General features: G+C 41.9%; 1 protein-coding gene across 1 annotated transcript in view; it reads left to right on the forward strand.

Annotated features, from left to right (window-relative positions):
- Positions 1 to 19,707, forward strand: part of TMEM132C (transmembrane protein 132C) — a 100,091-nt gene that overhangs the window by 31,647 nt on the left and 48,737 nt on the right. Inside the window, exon 2 of the mRNA XM_088135293.1 lies at positions 5,033 to 5,921. Coding sequence (XP_087991419.1) covers positions 5,033 to 5,921 — 889 coding nt within the window. The remainder of the gene's footprint in view (positions 1 to 5,032; positions 5,922 to 19,707) is intronic.

The following is a 19,707-nucleotide window of genomic DNA, read 5'->3' on the forward strand; positions in this document are numbered from 1 at the left end:
AAACCATCAACCCTTTGTATTCCCTGTGAAGCTGAGTCCAATAACAATGCGCTTGTTTCCAATTAATGCTTAGGTTCTTCTGCTGGTGTGCCCAAGTCAATTGGATTGAGCGTCACAGTGTCTTCTTCTTGTGGCACAGAAAATGAGGGAGGAATGACTGAAGACCCCTGGAGATTGAGGAGTCATTTTCTCTGGAGGAACTTTCCAGGGTAGCCAGTAGCAATTCCATGATGGCAATATGGGGTCATCGTCTCTGTTTCTAATTAAAATGAGCTCTCTCTTTCTCTCTCCTTTTAAGCTGCCTTGGAGCTATTAATTCAGTTGAGTAATCCATTAATGGCTATGGCCCTAATTGAAAGGAGAGGAAAAATGCATTGCCATTAAGGAAAAAGAGAAGGGGGATGGGGGGTAACAGTATCAGATCTATCATTTGCTTGCTTCTTCTTGAAGTCCTTTAATTAGCTGGCCTAACACAAGGAAACAATGCCTCAAATGAACAGCCTGACAGCAGAAACATTGGAAGAAGGTGGCCCTAATTAAGAAAGCATCTGCATTATTTTCCAACCCCACCATCACTGGTGGAAAGACATGACCTAATTCTTTTGCATTGGCTTGGAAGAGTATAAAATGGGCTAGCGATGGAAGCAGCTATGGAACTGCTGTTGGATCTCCTTAATTATGGGTGGCATAGTATTGTTCCCGATGCCAATGACATAAGAGAGATGCTTGGAGGAAAGATGCAGGTCCAAGGAGTAGGAACTTGGTTATGGACTGCATCAGTCACCTTCTGGCATTCAGTTTAGCTGATTGATTTGTTGTGGATCCTTCAGATTGGTTCCTGTGCAAGGAAGTAGGACCTTTGGAGACTTCCTATGATGAATGGTTAGCTCTTTGCTGCTGGTTGGTTTGCATAATGTATAGGATTTTAATTATATTGTTGCACCAGGGGTTGTAATTTGATTTTTAAAAAATTCTTAATCCATAAGCAACTGATTTACCAGGAAGGATGATATGGAAATCAAGCAAATGGAAAGAAATTAAAGGTCCAAGAATGGGGTTGCCACTTCTGGACATTCTTCAGCAAGGAATATGCACTAGACAGATAGAGAAATGGATTCTTCAAAGAGTGAATGCCACAGATTGATTTAATGCCTTTCTATGACAAGCAGTTGGCTTGATTTATTTGTTCCATGGAGCATCTGGCCTTTTTTTTTTTTTTTACTGTGAATACTTGGCATGCCCTTTGATCTTACAGACCTGTCTGTTTCTCTGCCTCCCAGCTAATTCTCACAAACAATATGAGATGGGCTGGAGACCTTGTGGAATGCTCGTGATAAAAATCAGTGTATCTCTTTCTCTTGTGCTGGTAAGTGACCTTACAGAGACTGCCTCTCAGTGGAGACTGGCACAAAAGCCAGTGAAGATGATCTTTAAAATATAATAATAATCTCTTATCTTTTGGGGCCAATTTGATGGGTTGACTGATCTTGGTGGAAGTAACAGATGTATTGAAAAGAGTTCAAAACCATGACAACCTCTAAAGGGTAGAGCGTTTCCCAACATCTGATTTTAATTCTCCCCTGCTGCATCTGTTTTGGATGCTATCCCAGACTACACAAGACCTTACATGATGTGAAATGGGATTGGATCGGTCAGGATCTTCTCCCAGTGACTCTTTTCAGGGAGGGGAGTTTCAAGGATGGGATATGCACAGACATTCCTTTGGGGTGGTTGTTACTGCTAGGTATCATTGCCTTGAAGGAAAAAAAAATGACAATGCTGGTGGGAATGTGGTGGAGGAATTAATTTTACCCCAAAGACTATTGGTTTTGTGGTCCAGAAGCTCATGAGATGCTGAGCAAGACCTGGTTGGGAGTCAAGATCTATTTACTGTGGTGCCAGACAGCAGGACATGGATAATGGGGTTAAGGTACAGGAAAGAAGAATCTTGTGGCAACCATTAGGAAGAGTTCAATAGTGGGACTAGGTATCTCTATTCAGTCAAGTTACACATCTTATCTCCTTCTGTAAACCACCAAAGCATTGTTTTTGACAAAGAACAATCGTTGGAGTTACCATGAAAGTCCACCAGAAAGTGGACCTCATGAAAGAGTTAATCTAGCTAGAAGGAAGGGGTTAAGGCTTCTTCCTGGCCTTTGCTTGCATATACTGACTTCAACTGAATGTGGTTTAATTCCTTTATTGCCTGTTCCACTTGCATTCGGTAAGATACACAGGAGGGAAGGTCATATAATAATGTACAGCAATACATTTGCATCTTGTTCTTCGGGTCATTTGGATAATCTCTTACTAAGATGAAACTCTCAGGTCTATCTTCTGGTGACCAGAATGGTACTTTGCAGGAAGTCCAACTACCATTCTTGTCACTGGAGATGGAGATGATAGGAGTGAGATATGTGCAGCAGTATTCACAGAGGGGATCAGTATAACCATTGATAGCCCTCTTTGTGACCCAAGCTGAGCCTCCCTTTCTTCGATGGAGCCCATAGAAAGCTACTTCTTCTTCTAGAAGGCAGAGCTAAAGGTTGAAAACGGGGGTGTCCTCCCCAGGATAGGAAGACGCCTCTGGCGATCGAGAATGGAGCGGAAACCACCTTGTTATGGGTGACAATGGAAACCCTCTTAATTTGTCTAGGCTTACAACAGTGGAGGCTGTCACAAGTTCCTCCTGTGTCGGGAACTTTTGGTATACTCTAAGCAGCGCTGAGTGATGAGCTGAAGGACTGGAGTGTTGTTCTGAGCAGCAAAATATTCCCATGCTTAGGGGTGTCTACTCAAGTAGATTGCTGATCTAGGTAGAATTTATAATAGACCTCCAAGTTGGGTTTAGACGTTGCCTGGTCCTAGGGAATTCCAACATAGTGTCCCAATCTGAAGCCCAAATCCATACATTTGGCTTTGATTCTTCACTTGGACTCTGGACTTAGTACCACTCGTCTACTGGCTGACACTCGGCTGTAGCTCAACTCTTCACTTGCTTAATAGAGAGAAGTTACAGTTCTAGACTGTTTAATCCCTTCAAATGTTAACTAGCGGATTATGTTTTGCAAAGTGGTAAAAGGAGGAATGATACAGGGAGCAATCTAATTAACTGTTTCCAGTTCATGGCATTGCCCGTTCAATTAAAAGAAATTAAAGTTGGTGTTGGTCCTGCCTGCTTCTTTATCCTAGCTTAGCACACGCTTTTTGGAATGCAGCCCCAGCTGAAAGGCTGAATTGAAAGATCTCATGGCTAAAATGTCACTAAGAAAATGTAGCTGCTTTAGGGGGAGTGATTTGGGGATGGGGAAGGGTTTTCTCCACCCTGTTGTCCAAGACTTGAGATTGTGGGATTGCTGGGTTTCAAAGCATCACTGACTTATGTCCCCCTCCTGCAAGACATCTATTTCGGTGAGCTTCTATACTGAACATGTGTACTGAACCCTTTTTGGCTATGGTGTGACTGAGATGGAAATTAAGATGGAATGAAGAAAGACAAAGATGGGTACTAGCAATAATTTACTTGTCAATTAGATTTTCTTTTTTATTGGCAGGCTCGTACGTGTTTTCTTGTCTTGTGTTGTTATTACTTTTTTAAAAAAATAAATAGCATTTTCTGGATTTTAATAGCACTTTGCTCATTTGGAAGGCAATGAATTCTACCATCGCGTTCTTCTGTATGAATTATATATGAAGATGCATCACCTTAAATAACCATTCTGAAGTTATGGCTCTCCTTGCTGTTTTCTCCTCCATGCCTCATCAGGGGGAAAAAAAAAAAGGATTACTCTTTATAGCTTTCCACTTCGTAGCATCCCACCAAGTCTCATTCTCGCAGGAAGGCAGATGGCACAGACATGTTTGCAAAGCACTGCCTAGGTAGAATGCTAATGAAGTTGCCATCTTGTTGAGGTTGAATTCTTCGAGATGATGCAAGGAACTGAGAATTTGCAGCCTAAACCTTATATCCAAGTTGTGATTGTTATTTCACATCCTAAAATTGGCATGCTAAAATATGAGCCTGCAGCTGAGCCGAACCAAGCTCCCAAAGTAGAACGCAACTGAACCCCAAATGTTGAAAAGTAGATTGCAGGTGTATAAATATTAGTTGTCATGGCTTCCCCCAGCAGGATCTTAGGAATCATAGTTGGGTTGTAGGAGTTATGGATTATCTGTTCGATTTCCTTCCGTTCATCTCTGCTCTTTGGAACGTTCTCAGAACAATAGTATGTGTCTATTCAACCACTTGGAACTTCTGGGTAAATCTCTCCTAGAAATCTGGTTGAAAACAGACTTGCAGCAGGCCTGGGGAAAACAGCTAGGATTTTCATGAGGTGCTTCACAGCAGTGAAGGCAACATGATGCACCTTGTTGAGATGAAAAGACAATGGGATGGGTCTCAACATGGCACTTTGCATCATCTCACACTTTCTTGAAGCACATCCAAGAACGAGAAGATGGTTCCATGCATGATCAAAGCATGGGCAGAATCTTCTTTGGCTGGAATATTGGAAGATACGATAGAGAAGGCCTTGGAGTATCAGCTGATGATGAAGGAAAAGTTTTTCTGAAAGATCTGGACAGAGAATAGTATCTCAGGCTAATCTGGGATCTTGTTCACATACATGCAAACATTGATTTTACATTCCTTGTTATGAATTGCTGATCTGAATTTATAAAAACGTATCCTGCTACACAAACCTTGAGAGTGCTGTCTAGCTCTCAAAAATGATCTATAATAGTTTTAAATAGATCAGGTACCACCATATAGAGTGTGCATTGTGAAAAATAAGAAACTAGAAAATGAAAATGGTTCCTCTTTTCCTTCTCCTTCACACTTTTCTATTGCTCAGAACAGTTAGCAAAATATTAGAATAATGTACTAAGTCAATGCCAATCTTGGTGTTAAAACCAGAACAAAAAGATCATCATATTGAGAAAACATGGTTTGGTAACTCTGATTAAGTGATTACTATTTTGCACCTAAGAAGTTAAATGTTTAATTCTGTGTTTTTTTCTTTCTCTATAATAGTGGCCATGGGGCGTGTAGCCCTGGACAGTGTCCAGAAATTTTCATCTTTACCAGCGTATCTACCTGTAAAGTATCAGATTTCTGGTACGGAGTCCTCATTTTTCCTTAGAGAAGCCAACCAGGAGTTCATGAAAAACTCAAGTTTGCAATCACGTATGGAAACCTTCTTTACGTACAAAACTAAGAAGATGCCCATCATCAGTGTTAGCTATGGGCCATTCTTGGTGGAGCATGATGTACCCCAGGATCTGCTGTTGACTTCCAATGTTTTTGGGTCCACCAAGCAGTTTACATTCAACTGGAAGCTGAAAGCTTATATCATGAGTGAAAAAATCTACTTGACCAGGCCCAAAGTTCAAATTCTCTTCTACATTGTGGGAAGAGATTGGGATGACTACAGCATGTCTGAACAGCTACCTTGCATGCAAGCTTTTGCCTTTTGGGAAACTCTGGGAGTTCGAGGTAGCTGCAGACTGAAGGGAGACCTGGGATTGTGCGTGGCTAACCTAGATCTTCAGCCAACTTGGTTTAACCCACCAACAGTTGGCAGTGGCCGTAAGAAAGCAGCTGACCACTCTGATGGGGTCTCTGTAGAGCTTTATTACACTGTCCAGCCTGGGGATGAAAATGGGGAGTGTAACACTGAAGACGTACGGAAGGGTAATGCTATCCGTCCAGGAAAAGAAGGGGCAGGGGAGACCATGTCCCACTTACAACGCATTGGGTCTATCAGTCTCCACCAGGCACCGGAGAGTTCTCAGCTGACTGAGTTATGGTTGGACAGCAACACTGTCATCCAGCTGCCATTGAAGCCCATCAAACAGGGGGAAGTCGTGAGTGCTTCCGTGGCAGTTGCTAACAATATCACAGTGGACCAATTTATTCTCAGGTATGCACACTTTCTTGATTCGTTGCCTTGTTTTCTCTCATTGTCCCGTACCCTCCTTCGTGTGTGGGTCTTTTCCTTGATTATCCTTTTATTCTGGCACCACTAAATCTCTTTGGAAGTTTAGAAGTTTTTAAGGTAAAGTAACTCCGTGGAATGTGCAGAAAATATAGGATAGCCCAGATGCTTGATTAATATGGGAACCTAGGAACAAATTAAATAAGTAGAAAATAGGTTTTAAAACAATGTCGCTTATTTCTGCAAATGATCTTTCTCACTGAGAGATGGTGGGGAAGCCAGGAGAGAAATGGAAGGGAAGTTAGACCCAAGCAAGCAACAGACAGAAGGAGAGTCTGTTAGTAAGTGATCTTATAAATGGTCACTCAGTCTGGGTGGCCAGTAATCTGGGAAGAGACATTCCAAGAGACTCACTAATAAATGAGGATTGGAAACACTTCTTTCAGTTTCCATGTTTTGGTCCTTTCCTCGCATACTACCATTAAAGGCAGTGCAATGCTTGCTTCAATGCTTGTTTCATTGACCTTGCCCAGTTTTATGGGGCTTGACAGTAATTCCATCAAAACTAGCTGGCCTCAGTCCTAAAATTATTCCTAGCCTTGTGTCACCGACGGAGAGGTGTTCCCAGGACTCTCAGCATCACTCAGACTGGTTCTTCTACCAGCAGTTGCCAAAGCCCACTCTCTAGTTCTCTCCTCATGAGAGAATATAATCTGGAAGACAATGTCTAATGTTGCCTTTGATTGGCACTCACAGCCATCAAAAACGTGTTCAAGAACTGGGCTGTCTACTTTTGGTGCCACTGTTTCCAGCAACATCTGTTAGGGTTAACCAACATAAGACAAGTTCAGTAGCCAGGATTCTAAACCCTGTAATCTGGAGGATACTGGGTCGGGAAGACTTAACTTTGAGGCTCCCAAGCATGAATCCCCAAAGATCCTGACAGAGTTCAAACAACTTTGCGTGAGTTGTTCATGGACACATCATGAGTTATCCAACCACTTCTTCAGCTGTTCATCCCGCTTCCTTTGCTCACCATCATAAATGTAGTGAAAATGGCAGGCTTCTCTCTTTTTATTTATAGCTAATGATACAGCTAAGTTATGGGGTATTTGCTTTACATTTATCCTTTTCAAACATAAGAAGATTTATATAATGCCCGTATGGTCATTTATTACGCAGAGACCTCATATATCTGGGCTGTGATTACTTGAGCTGGAAAAAACTGATGGAAATCTTCCTATGTTGAGCAAAGTCTTCATTATTCAAACCTTGCCATTCAGTGTGGGGGAAAAACACTGTGAAACATTGTGGCTTAGCTGGAAATGTTGGATGCAGTTATAACAATATCTCTTTGGAATATCCCAATTGCTTGGGTTTTTTGCTAGAGTTCCTGAAAGAGAATCAAGAGAAAGGAAGAGACTGTTGATCTTATTGCTCTTAGTTTAACTCCACAGGGGGAAATCTATGAGCTTCATACATTCCTCTGAACCCCAAGATTGGGCCACCAAAATTCAGCCACAAAATGAATGATTTTTCATACTTTGTTTTTGCAAAAGTAAGGGTGAGAATGGAAGAAAGGAGATTCTGACTGCTCCCTTCCCATCCCAAAGATACTAACCCAAAGTCCCAAAGAGACTCGCCCAAACCAAAATTCAGGTACTTGACTGCCAAACTGCAGAGATGTCTGGCTCATCTGTCCATCCTTAAAGCCTTTCCAGCCTAACCAGAAGCATCCATAGGATGGGGTGGGGGCAGCAAGGGAGGGCCAATGGTGAACATGAACGTCTTGCCATTGCAGAGCAAATTCTGGCCCTTTTTTACATGTGTCATGACACTGCCGGATGTATCAAAGGGATGAAGTTTGCATTGCACTGTCATGAGGGTCATTTCATTATTTTGACAAAACCTACAGATTCTGGGATGTGGAGTTACAGACTTTCAAAGGTTGCCCTCTTTAGTTTTAACAAAAAGTAAATTCACATCCTTTTAGTTACCTCTCCAGCTACCCCACCAAAAAAAAGCTACTGGAATATTGAGCAGGACTTCTATGCACTCTACTATGTATAACATGTGGCATTATCTACAGATGTTGCAGGAACAAAAACTCTACTTATGGGAATATACTCTAGCCTACCCCAAATGGAGCACTCTCCAGATATCTGGACTTCATCTTTCAGAATTTTCCAGCTTGAATGACTATTGCTGAAAATTCTGAGAGTTGAAGGTCACCAAAGTTGGGGAAGGCTTTATATCCATATACAGGTAGTCCTTGACTTATGACCACAATAGGGACCAGAAAATTCATCATTAAGTGGTACAATCATTAAGCAAGACATCATGTGACTGCACCTGATTTTACGACATTTTTTGAGGCAGTCATTAAGTGAATCATGTGGTTCCCCACTGATTTTGCTTGTCGGACGCTGGCTGGGAAGGTCGCAAATGGCAATCACGTGACCTCAGGATGCTGCAACCGTCATAAATACATGCTGGTTGCCAAGGTCCAAATTTTGATCACATAACCGCAGGGACACTGCGACAATTGTAAGTGTGAGGACTAGTCATAAGTCACTTTTTTCAGTGCCATCATAACTTTGAACAGTCGCTAAACGAATGATCATAAGTTGAAGACTACCTGTAGTAACCCCTGGTTTGTATTGTCCAAGGCACTGACGCTTGAACTTCCTTGACTCATCATGAAACAAACCCTTGCTTGATTCTACAGTCTTACTGGTGAATATTTGGGAGTCATGCCCATTCCTACTAGGTTTACAGCCGGGGCTACAAGGTAGCATCATCCCCAACATATTTTTAGCAATCACAAGACCCACATAACATCTTCAGTCCCCAAGTGTAACTGCACTATATTCTGCAAGCTGTGCTTCTTCCCCCCCACCCCTACTCCAAGCAATGGGGCACGAAGAAACAGAAAGAAGTAAACCCCCGATGAATTGGAGAGTGAAGGGCAAAACAGGAATGAAATGGGGTGAGCCAAGGAAGAGGAGCCCCATCACAAACTTGAAAGCTGAGAAGTCTATGAGGATCTGAGATGTTTCATAACCCTCATTACTTGACTGACTGCATTTGCACTGATGGGACTAATGTCCTAACCAGGTTGCAACCATGCAAGGAAGAAGAGAAGTAACCCTTTGCAGGCTTCCCAAGACAGGTCAACATCTGACAGCTTGAATCCAACTTAAGAAAAGGAGACATTCCACTGACCGTCCCCACATGTACATAGAAGGCAGCGTGCTATGTTTCATTTGGCATGAAATTACAAAGAGCAACCATCTCCTCGCATGCCAAGGGCATTAATATTCCAGTCACATCTATTAACTTAATGCATAAACTAGGAGGCGGGCTAGATTTTAGGGAACACTGATAGGCTAAGCTGACAAAATAAAAAGGAGGGATCGAGTTCTTTATCTTCCATTGCTCCCAGTAGAAGAGGTCATCTCTCTCCGGCCCCCTGCTTTGATAGGGCATCATTGAAAAGGTTCAGGTTTGTTGAAATAGACAATTGAATTACCCATCGCAGGCTGGCAAGTTGACTGTGAGACAATGGATAATTAGCAAGGATAATAAATCATCAGATTGTGAAGGTGATAGGGGCTAAACATGGCTAGCAAAGCCATTAGGCAGATCGAGACTGGGATTCTAATGAGTATTGACAGAGCAGCTGTATTTGAGAGAGGAGAGAAGAGCATGGTGCTCAAAATGTCAAGACTGAACAAGACGAAATGTGTTCCAGGAGATGGCAACCAATGAATTAGCTGACTGGTACAAGGATACTGATTCCATAATAACCTCCTGCCACCCTGTTTCGTGGCATCAGTGGTTGTCCCACCACTTTTGAGGTGTCCAGCTGCCCAAAATGTTTCACCCAGCTGATCTGAGCCCCCTTGAAGGCCCTTGCTGCACCTCTCCACAGGAGAGAAACCCATTGAACTCAGTGGGATTTATCTCGCAGACAAGGATGAATTAAAAAGCCACTCTACATGGCTCACTGCTACCCAAGAATACTTTCCCAACTCAACATCTAGTTGATCAAACTAGGTTCGCGTTCCAGAAGAATCAGAAGAATGCTCACACAGAATGCTCACTGCACGTGATCGTTTCCATGGACTAATGTTGCCATAAAAATTTATACTTTCCAATAAGCTGACTAGCCATCAACCTTTGGATATACCCAACTTGGCATTTTTGATTCACCTCCTAGTACTTTTCCACCAAAGTGCCCTGGCCTCATCCAGTTCCCATGGGGACCCTCTCTGGTTCTGGAAATCCTCTTTTGTGGTGAGAACCATATCTTGCTCCATCTTTTTCAGAATGGTCCTTCCGGTACTTTTCTGCAGGCTATGAAACTTTCTTGAGCACAGGGGTCTACAGAAGAGGCAAATGACCCAGGTGTGATGATGGCATTGCAGAAATGCTGCGATGTGCTTATTTACATAAGATCTTTAGGTGCAAGTTGGTTATGGCAAGATCTGCATGATGATGTCACCAAGCACACGTCATCGATTTTGGATAGTTGCTGTTTGCCGTAGATGCCACAGTTCCTGAGTAAATTTTTCCAGCATGATATGACGATAAGCATTATATGCTAGTGACAATTCTACTAATACATGGTTCCTTACATAATGTGGTTCCATACTGACATATTGGCCCACCTTGAGTGACAACTCGTCGTTTTTCCAGGGATATTCCAGGAATCAGAGCTTCGTTTGGCTGCTTGTAGGAGAAGAACTGGAAAGCTAGTTTAAGCAGTTTATTTATTTTCTTTCAATCCTATATGTCAAATTGTAAATGTTATGCTTCAAAGGCTTTCGAAAGGGCTTGATTTTCAAATAGTTATCTAGCTGGGGAATAGGTAATGTTTTTTGAGCAAGGCTTGGCTGGTTAGTTCTGTTTGATAGGAGAATTTTAGAATCCAGATTTCAGAAGTAACATCTCATCATGTAAAACAGCGTGTCGAATGTCTTTCATCTCTCTTCCCCCACTCTCACATCCACGGTTGTAACATACAGGTCTTCAGATGTGAAGGACTGAAATGATTCCCCCCCCCTTTTTTTTCCTTTTTTGGAAAGGCTCTGACAGGCCTCTGAGTTCAAAGGGATACCTCAACCTGTTCAGCTCTCAAAACGAAAAAGATCCAACAGCACACCCAGATCTCCATCTCTTTATTATTTTATGTCCTATTTTTGATGGGCCTAAGTAGGGAAACAAGACAGGTTTTCATCCCTCCTGGTTTCGCCTACTGTGGATGAAATGTTGAAAAAGAACCTAACCGTTGTAGCTCAACTTTGCTTTCACGGTTCACTTTGAACTAGCTGGTTCCAACCCTCTTTCTAGCTGCAACTCAAACCAGTCAGAAGCTGCCTCTTTCATGATTAATAATAATTATTTTATTACTCTGATACACATTGCTTTTCCAGAGTTCGAAATAGATGAACGTATGAAAAAGAAGCAATCAGTGGGCGGCAACATATGTGCCTTAATTCAGAAACCAGGGCTAAACCAAATATTTACTTTAAAAACACACAGAAACGTACACACATAGACACCCCCCCCCAATAATGTCTACTTATTATAATGTATAATTGTAATGTTATTATAGCAATGTTGTCATTATAATGTTTAATAACTGCTGCAACTTCTTTAAACTCCAAGCAAAAATGTAGAATTTGGAAGTTTCTTAGGCAGAAAGGTCTGGCATTGGATGACATTGATCAGAAAGCCCTCATAGTTACCTTCTCGATATTGCCATCTCGTAAACATCAGTAGAAACTGATATTTTACCGGAAAGACAAACTAGTCTATTTCTCTTTTATTTTCTACTGTCTATCTTGCAAGGATAGAATTGGTTTTAGCTTTAGCTACTGAAAGTTCTTCTTCTTTTTTTAAATTGAGTCTTAGAAGCATTGGGTTCTTCTTTTCAGCAAACCTAATCCCATCATTTACATGAGAAGACCCTCTTTGCAGGTTGGGAAATTCTTCTCATTCCATCTAAAGATTTCCTTGGCTTGAAAATCAGCCGGCCACGTTACTCGTCCTCCCCTTCTCCTTACCAAATGAAGAGTTCCTGGAACCTCCAAAACTTCCAATTATTTTGTAAAACTTCAGTTGGCCTTTTAGGATAATGTGTGTATGTGTATTTCTCTCTCTATGTGGCTCATGTGGCTATTGTTTCTTGAGACTGATTTAGAGCATTTTTTTATAAAATCCGTTCAGTCGTGTCTGATTTTCGGAGACTGCTTGGACAAGTCCCTTCAGTTTTCTTGGCAAGGTTTTTCAGAAGTGGTTTGCCATTGCCTCCTTCCTAGGGATGATAGAGAGGGACTGGCTCAAGGTCACCCAGCTGCTTTATGCCTGGGTGGGACTGGAACTCAGAGTCTCCTGGTTTCTGGCCTGGTGCCTTAAGCACAACACCAAACTGGCTCTTAATTTAAAGCATAAATAAGAACTATGGTGCAATAACAACTGCCTAGGCCTCAGTTATACACATGGGAGTAATGGCAAGGAAAACAGTACTTTGCCTCTCCTTCAAAGATTGCCCCAAATACCGATTTCAATTTTTTTCATATAACTTTATTAAGAAAATGGTTTTACGGAATTGAAAACTGCAGAAACATAAGAAAATTAGAAAAAAGAAAAAATATGAAAAGATAAAACAAAAAGTCAGAAACAGTAAAAGTCAGAAAAAGAGAAGAAAAAGAAAAATATCTAAAGAAGCAACTTCCAATCTCTTTTACTGTAGTCACAATCATAATTATTACGTTTCCGCCCTCCCAAATTATATATCATGGTTCCTTTCTTCCCATAAACAACCCTTTTTAATCAGTAAATCCCAAGATCATCAATTCATTTTTATCCTTTTTCATCAAAAAGTCCATAAAGGGTTTCCGGTCCTTTCTAAAAAAAGTTATTGTTTCTTCCCTGATCAGACAAGTCAATTTGGCCATTTCAGCAGGTTCTGACATCTTCACAATCCACTCCTCCATTGTGGGTATCCGGACACCCATTTCACATGAGTTACAGGTTGGCTTCCCGAGGACCACCTTTATCTAAGACCTATAGGTCATCTATCTCCAATAATGTGATGGAACACATGAGGACAAAATGTAGCAAAATAATTTATCCCAGACATGTTGATTTGATGTGTCCACAGACCAGTTCTGGCGCCGGCATAACACTCCTGTAGGCAATTTCCATGTTGTCTCCTTCCCCTTCTGATTTTTAATTCTCCAGCCCACCTAGGCTTATGCATCTATTCTGAGCTAAATCCAGAAAATCAGGCTGAAGCAGTTTGTTATTGCTTGCGAGATCTGGTTACAAGTGTTGATGAAACCCTTCCTTGCTTTTTGAAGGCTAATTAAGACACGAAAGCGACCAGTTAACATCTCTCCCCTCTCTCTGCTTTTAGCCTGTACTTTGCTTTTAACAAAGATCACATTTGCTGTCTTTGTTTCTTGGTCTTGTTTTTCTTTGGGGAAGAAAAACAAGAAAGAAATCAAAAGAGGGGAAAGGCCCTCGGATGCATTAAAACAGTCCTTAAGGAATTGGAACTGTGAACATTTGACAAGACCTTGCATTCCAGGATGACTACAAGAATCCTACAACCTTGTAGGCTGGAATGGGGATTAGTATTCCCCCCAAGGGATGAAACTGTATCTAAAAATTATCTGTATATTGGCTCTTATGGGCATGCTTGTTTTATTCATTAGGGAGATGGAGGCAACTGGACGTTGTGGACCGAGATATTACAGAGGTTATAGATTGCACTGGTCAACATTTGCAACTTTTCTGTATTATTTTCTCTGGTGGCTCAACTAATTCTTGCAACCGCAAAGGTGGAGCCTGGCAATTAGATGTGGTTTTCAGAGGGTTTTGAGGGGGGTGGTTCAAGAAGGAAGGGAAATGGGTGGGCTTTCCCCTGTGGCATAGACAAAAAACAGGGAGGGCTTCATGCACACCCTCATGGCTTCCATCTTGAATTTTTTGACCGTATCTGTGGACACCTCTGCCTGTTCCCGTTCTACGTGACACAGTTCCAGCCAACTCTTGGAGAGAAAGTGCATATAACCAGGTATATTAAAGAGCGACATACCACAGTGTAAGGCTTGGAAATGTTCCCATTTGCCTTTGCAACAACAGTCCCATTAATCCTATGTGGTGAAGCCTCCCTGTGTATAGGAAATATTTATGGGGTCTTCAGAGATCATAAAAATGAGCCTGTATAAAAATGTGCTTTACCAGGCAATGCTTGGACAGATTAGGAACATATGGTTTGCAGGAATTGGATGCTCACATACACAGACACACTAATAAACTCTCGCTTTTATGTGTCTTCTTTCAGCCATCCATCACATTTCTGCAAAGCAGCAGGTGAGGTCAGCCAAGAAGCTCTGATGCATTAAAAAGAAAAAAAGTTCCATGGAGTTTTCAGTGAGTCAGGAAGGGAACAAAAAGTCAAGTTGTTTGGAGAAGATGAACTTGGCAAGGAAATCAGGATGTGGGTGATAGATAGTGATCAAAGTCTCAAATGTCATCTTTGGCCAGGATCTCCAAAGGGGTGGGTGAGCAGCACCCGTGAATACATCAAATCAGGTGCCTTCAGAACAATTTGGAATTTTGGCAGATTTCCACCTGCCCAGGTACACCTATGGGCTGCCTGGACAAATTGGTTGGTTATCTCTTTAAATACCCACCGCAAGGGTGTATAACTTTGGGATTGACAGCTACACTTGACCCTAGTGTTGTCCATTGGAGGGCACACTCTACAGAAGGACCAAAATTCAATTGGAATTTGATCATTTCTTTCAAGTCAAATATATGATTAATAGGATTGTTCTGTATCTATTCAATATTTCTTTCCATCTATCACAGTCAAAGGTTTTCTAGAAACGTCAAGTTATGCCCTCCTATTTTAGTCGTCGTACTAACGAGATTGGTTATGCCAAGTTAACCCATCGACTGTTGACGCAAACTGCTTTTCTTCACGGCTTAAAAACTAGCAACCTAAAATCCTTTTTCTCTCTTGTAACATTGGTTTACAATTTTATCTATTTCTGCTCCTCCAATACAGAGTGCGATTCTTATCAGTCACACATGTACAAGCATATCCTTTGACCTGACAGAGATGGATCAAAAGGAGGGAGTGGATCCCAGAAAGGTGATCGAGTTGGTGGAGATACCAAAGAAGCTGGTTGACTAGCTTCCAAAATCTATATTAGAACAATATATAATGCCGGCCCCCCCCCCTTTTTTTTGGCCAATTCAAGCTTTCCAAATACATGCAAGCTTCCAAGGTCAAGAACTCTTAAGGCAAGATGACAAATAAGAATGCTAAAAAAAGAAAGGAAATGAAAAGTGAAACCAGTGGTTGATGTCCAACCCATTACAACATTCATTTAAAATGTGGATAAAATCGAGTCTTGACATGATTCTTCTTTGCTCTTGGTTCAACTTGGCCTTTGCACACCCTCTGAAAATTTTAAGATCATGTAAATACAAACAAAAGAGTCAGTTTACTGACACTCGGTACACAGTGCAGAAAAGGTTCGTAGCAAAAGCAAATTCAGCACTTAGAGGGGAAGATGATATTTTATCAGTAAATATGTCTGTGTTTGGACAACAAAGCTCATCGTTGAGAACATGGGCATTGCAGCGGAAGAAATTAATTCTCTGTTTTCAGCCAGCTGCCAGTCTTTCTATTGCAGAAATATTGGAAAAGCAAAAGGGTGTCTTGTTGGGGATCCATGATATTTAAAAGTGTAGGAAATAGCACTGGCTTAAACGTGAGAACAACAGCAAAGTGTCTCCAAGAACCTTCAGTTAAAGATTGGGTTGGTCTCCATTTTTCAGTTGGGTTAGCAAAGAATTTCCTACAGGTTGTCCAGCAGGATGTGTATGGAGGGAAAGAGAGGTGTGGACACACTAAAGGGGTGGTAACTAATACCACAAGCTTGTTTTGCTGAGATGGTGAGTACAGAGCCCAAGCAATTAAACACACACACCGACACACACCCCACACACACACGTGCACTGCACATCTTCTTTATCATCAAAATGTCCATTGCCAGTGTGTTTAATCAAAGCAAAAATAGAACTCCTCAATTAAGTGGTGACACTTAATTATGGCCCTGGGTGAAACTCAATGATTAGTAATCATTGCATCAGTTTAATCAACACCTGATAAGGAGAGTTGACTTTTTGTTATTGTCAATGTTCTCCTCATAATGAGTAAACATGACCAAGGTTTTCCTTTCATTATTTTTATTAGCATTCTTAATTGGCTGCCTCCTTTACAGTTGACTTGCAAAGGTGGGTTGGGGCCTCTATCAGGGCTAGAAGCTTCAGTCAGAACCTTGGTAGGTTCTCCACGTGCAGCATGGTATTAAAAGAGCTGAACTTTGCATGCACCTGGAGAGGGATCCAGTTGTGCCAGTTGTGCCCAGGATGATTAAAAATCAGGCAGGTGATGGAACTTCTAAACATTTCACCACATGACTCCGTTTAGGCCTCTTCTTTCTTTAGGAAGGGATGGATCATGAAAGTGATAAAACCAGATTTGTTTGGAGCCACTAGGAGGATCCCAACTCCTGCATCTTTATTCTGGTGCTGCAGGCAGTCAAGTCTGTGGTAGCAGGAATAGGAAAGCAAGGTTACCTCGAGGTGTCTCCTCCTTCTCCTTCTCCTTCTCCTTCTCCTTCTCCTTCTCCTTCTCCTTCTCCTTCTCCTCCTCTCCCCCCCACATCTCAAACCTACACTTGGGCTAGTTAAAATCACTTGTGTTCACAGTCCTGGAGGTATCTCAGTTGCTTCTTGGATTTTCCAATTTATGCCTTTCCTAAAATGTTGATTCTTCCTTTCCACTGTCACCACCATTCTGGACCCAGAACTTGTCCATCCTAAGTAGGCCTCTTTTGCCAGGCTCTGCTGGGTGGTGGATCTCAACAGGGTTGAGGCTGTATAGCTTGAAGCCCACCCTGCTCTTTCCTTAGCTACCTTGTGAGGTCTGGAAGTTAATTGAATGAGCCGCCTGCTTGAAATCCAAGCACTTTCTGCTTTGCAAAAGCGGGAGAGGAATCGCAAGCTTCGCTTTGGTGTTTGTCATGGTAATTAGAATAGCCAGAAAGAGATGCTCATAAAAGGAGAGAAAATTCTGACATCCAAGTGAGGGAAATTACAATCTCTTTCAGGCATTGCACTCCCTTCTGGGTTATTATTGTGAATTTCTGAATTATACCTGTGACCTCCTTGAGAGCGCTAGTTGGATAAAATCTGGGCAGCAGGAGAAAGCTGTGTAAGAGGGAGGGAAACGCTGAAACTTCCAAGTGGCTTCTTTTGATTAACCTCAATGCCTTTTTTTAGTTGCCATTTTGGTAGCTGAGCTTTCTGCATTGCAGTAGCTCACACAACACCCACGCACACACCCACACACACACCCCTCCTACCTTTATTAGGCAATACGTCTAACTTTGGGTAGACTTTATCCATTCAAAAAGTTTTGTTCGTTGATGCCCCACGAACTAGATAAGTTACAGGGGTTATCAATTTCCTATTGTAGTCAATGACACTGTAGTCAAGTTCCCACTCTGGTCAGTGATACTGGAGGCATTAGGAAATATGCTGGGATTCTACCCCTGAGAACAGGGTTCCTCAACCTCAGCAACTTTAAGGTGGGTGGACTTCAACTCCCAGAATTCCCCAGCCAGCATGGAGTTGAAGTCCACCCATCTTAAAGTTGCTGAGGTTGAGGAACCCTGCCTGAGAAGATCTGAAGCCACAATAAGATTCCAAGCTGAAGTGATCTTCTCCAAACAAATATATTCAGGAAGATTCTCCCCACTCCCCGCCTTACTGAGAAGTGTATGTGTTAAATATGGTAGATTTGTATCCCCAGACAAACAGTACAAGGGTGGGGGTAGAATTGGATGGCCTTGTTTATTTTAGATCAGCTTAGAAATTATGGAGATCAGCCCATCACCCTTGGAAGCCACCAGACTGTGGAGATCTTAGATCATCGGAAAACATGTATATTTTCAGTAACGCCACCCATGCCATGTCTTTTCAGTGACCGGTGTTTCAGTGTTTTGCCTGAAACCAAGGGACTTTTATAAGAATGCACAGATATGCTTGTTTTTGTTCAGATTCCATCTGAAAAAACACTGAGTCATCCCCAGAACGTCTTGACCTTACAGCTCAGTTTTTCAAATGGCTTCACAGTTGTCAAAGCTGTTCTGGGTGAGAGACAGGTTCATGATCTGGTGATCTGATGACACTTCGTACTTCAAAGGACATTGACTTTTTCACAGATTGATATAGATCCACAGGATGGTCACTTTCCACCATCTTCTGAACTGGATATTGGTAATTTGCATGAAATATTGTCTGCTTTTTTGAGTTCCTTGATTTATCCAAGGCTTTCTTATGCAAGGAAGGAATATCTTCCTGGAGGCAATTGGATATTTTGGCTATTACTGGAGGCTATCAGCAGCAGCATTTACCTTGGCCTACATCTCAAAGAATGCTAATAAAAATGCAGTTGTTGTAGAGGACTGAATTTTACCTAAGATGAGATGTGAAGAGGGAAGGAATTCATGGAATAACTCAACCATGTGTTTTCTGCTCACTGCTGAGTAAGGCTTGATGCAAAGCTGTGCATGATGTCTTCAAAGACTACACAGTATTAAGTTCTTGTTTCTCCAAGAAATCATACACTGAACTAGAAGTAGCTTGCATTTGTCTGCCTTTTCCCAAGATTGAAACATATTTCCTCATGGCAGGGATGAGCAACCAGCAATCCTTCTTGATTATCAGTTATATTGACTGGGTTCCTTATGTTCCTGGAAGTCCATCCAAGTGTTCCACAAGTGCTGAAACTACAGTATCTAGACTCATCAGTCCTGGAGGCTGGCATTTGACAGAGATGTGAGGAAAGTGTGATTTGGGGAATGATCTCCTCTTTGTCCCCCTTTACGTTTTCCCTGAAGAATTGGACTCCAAGGATTGGGAAGGAAATCCAACTTTTTCTATTTCCTCTGGCCTTTCTAACAGGACATCCGCAGGAGTTGCCAGAAAGCCTTTGATTGCTCATCTTGATTGCTCACACAACCCCTGGAGGAAGGGACTACCAACTAAAAGAATGAATTCTGTCAAGCGAGCTGTTGTTATCTATTTACCTCTCTCCCGGTGACAGTATCTCACTATTTCAGGAGCACTCAGGTGTAACACTTGGGTTTCTTACAAACGGATCTGATGTCCCTAGCTGCCTTGGAGGCTCAAGCTTCACGCTGTCTCTGCCTTCTGGCCTCTGAACTGCCAATTGCAAGCAAGGAAAGAATTGGGAGTCCCCCGATGTTGAGGGGGGGGGGGAAATTCTGTAATAAGAACTTGAGTGCAATAAGAAACCACTTAGAGAGTCCCATTATATCTCCTGCCATCTTTCATTTTAGCAGCAGTTTTAGTTTATCCTCTGAGAGATCAACACAGTGCTGAAATGGTTCTTGCTTCTCTTTGTTTATATTATTTTTCCTTCCCCCCCAAAGGCAAGGCTCAATTGAAAAACCGAGCATTTTCAAGAAGGGGCTCTAGTGGGTATTAAGGAGGAATAAATGAAGTCCACTTCTATGAGGGATTCTTCTGCATGAAAGGAACTTGCTGTAGAGGTAATAGCTGTTCATAGGAGTCTAGGACCAACCAGCATCTTTACCATTTTTACTGGATACATTAGATATTCCAAAAACACATGATCATTTGTTGTTCG

This window comes from Python bivittatus, unplaced genomic scaffold, assembly GCF_059951505.1.
Source record: "Python bivittatus isolate LINGU-HERP-01145 unplaced genomic scaffold, Pbiv_v1 ctg000100_np1212, whole genome shotgun sequence".
Taxonomy (NCBI): Eukaryota; Metazoa; Chordata; class Lepidosauria; order Squamata; family Pythonidae; genus Python; species Python bivittatus.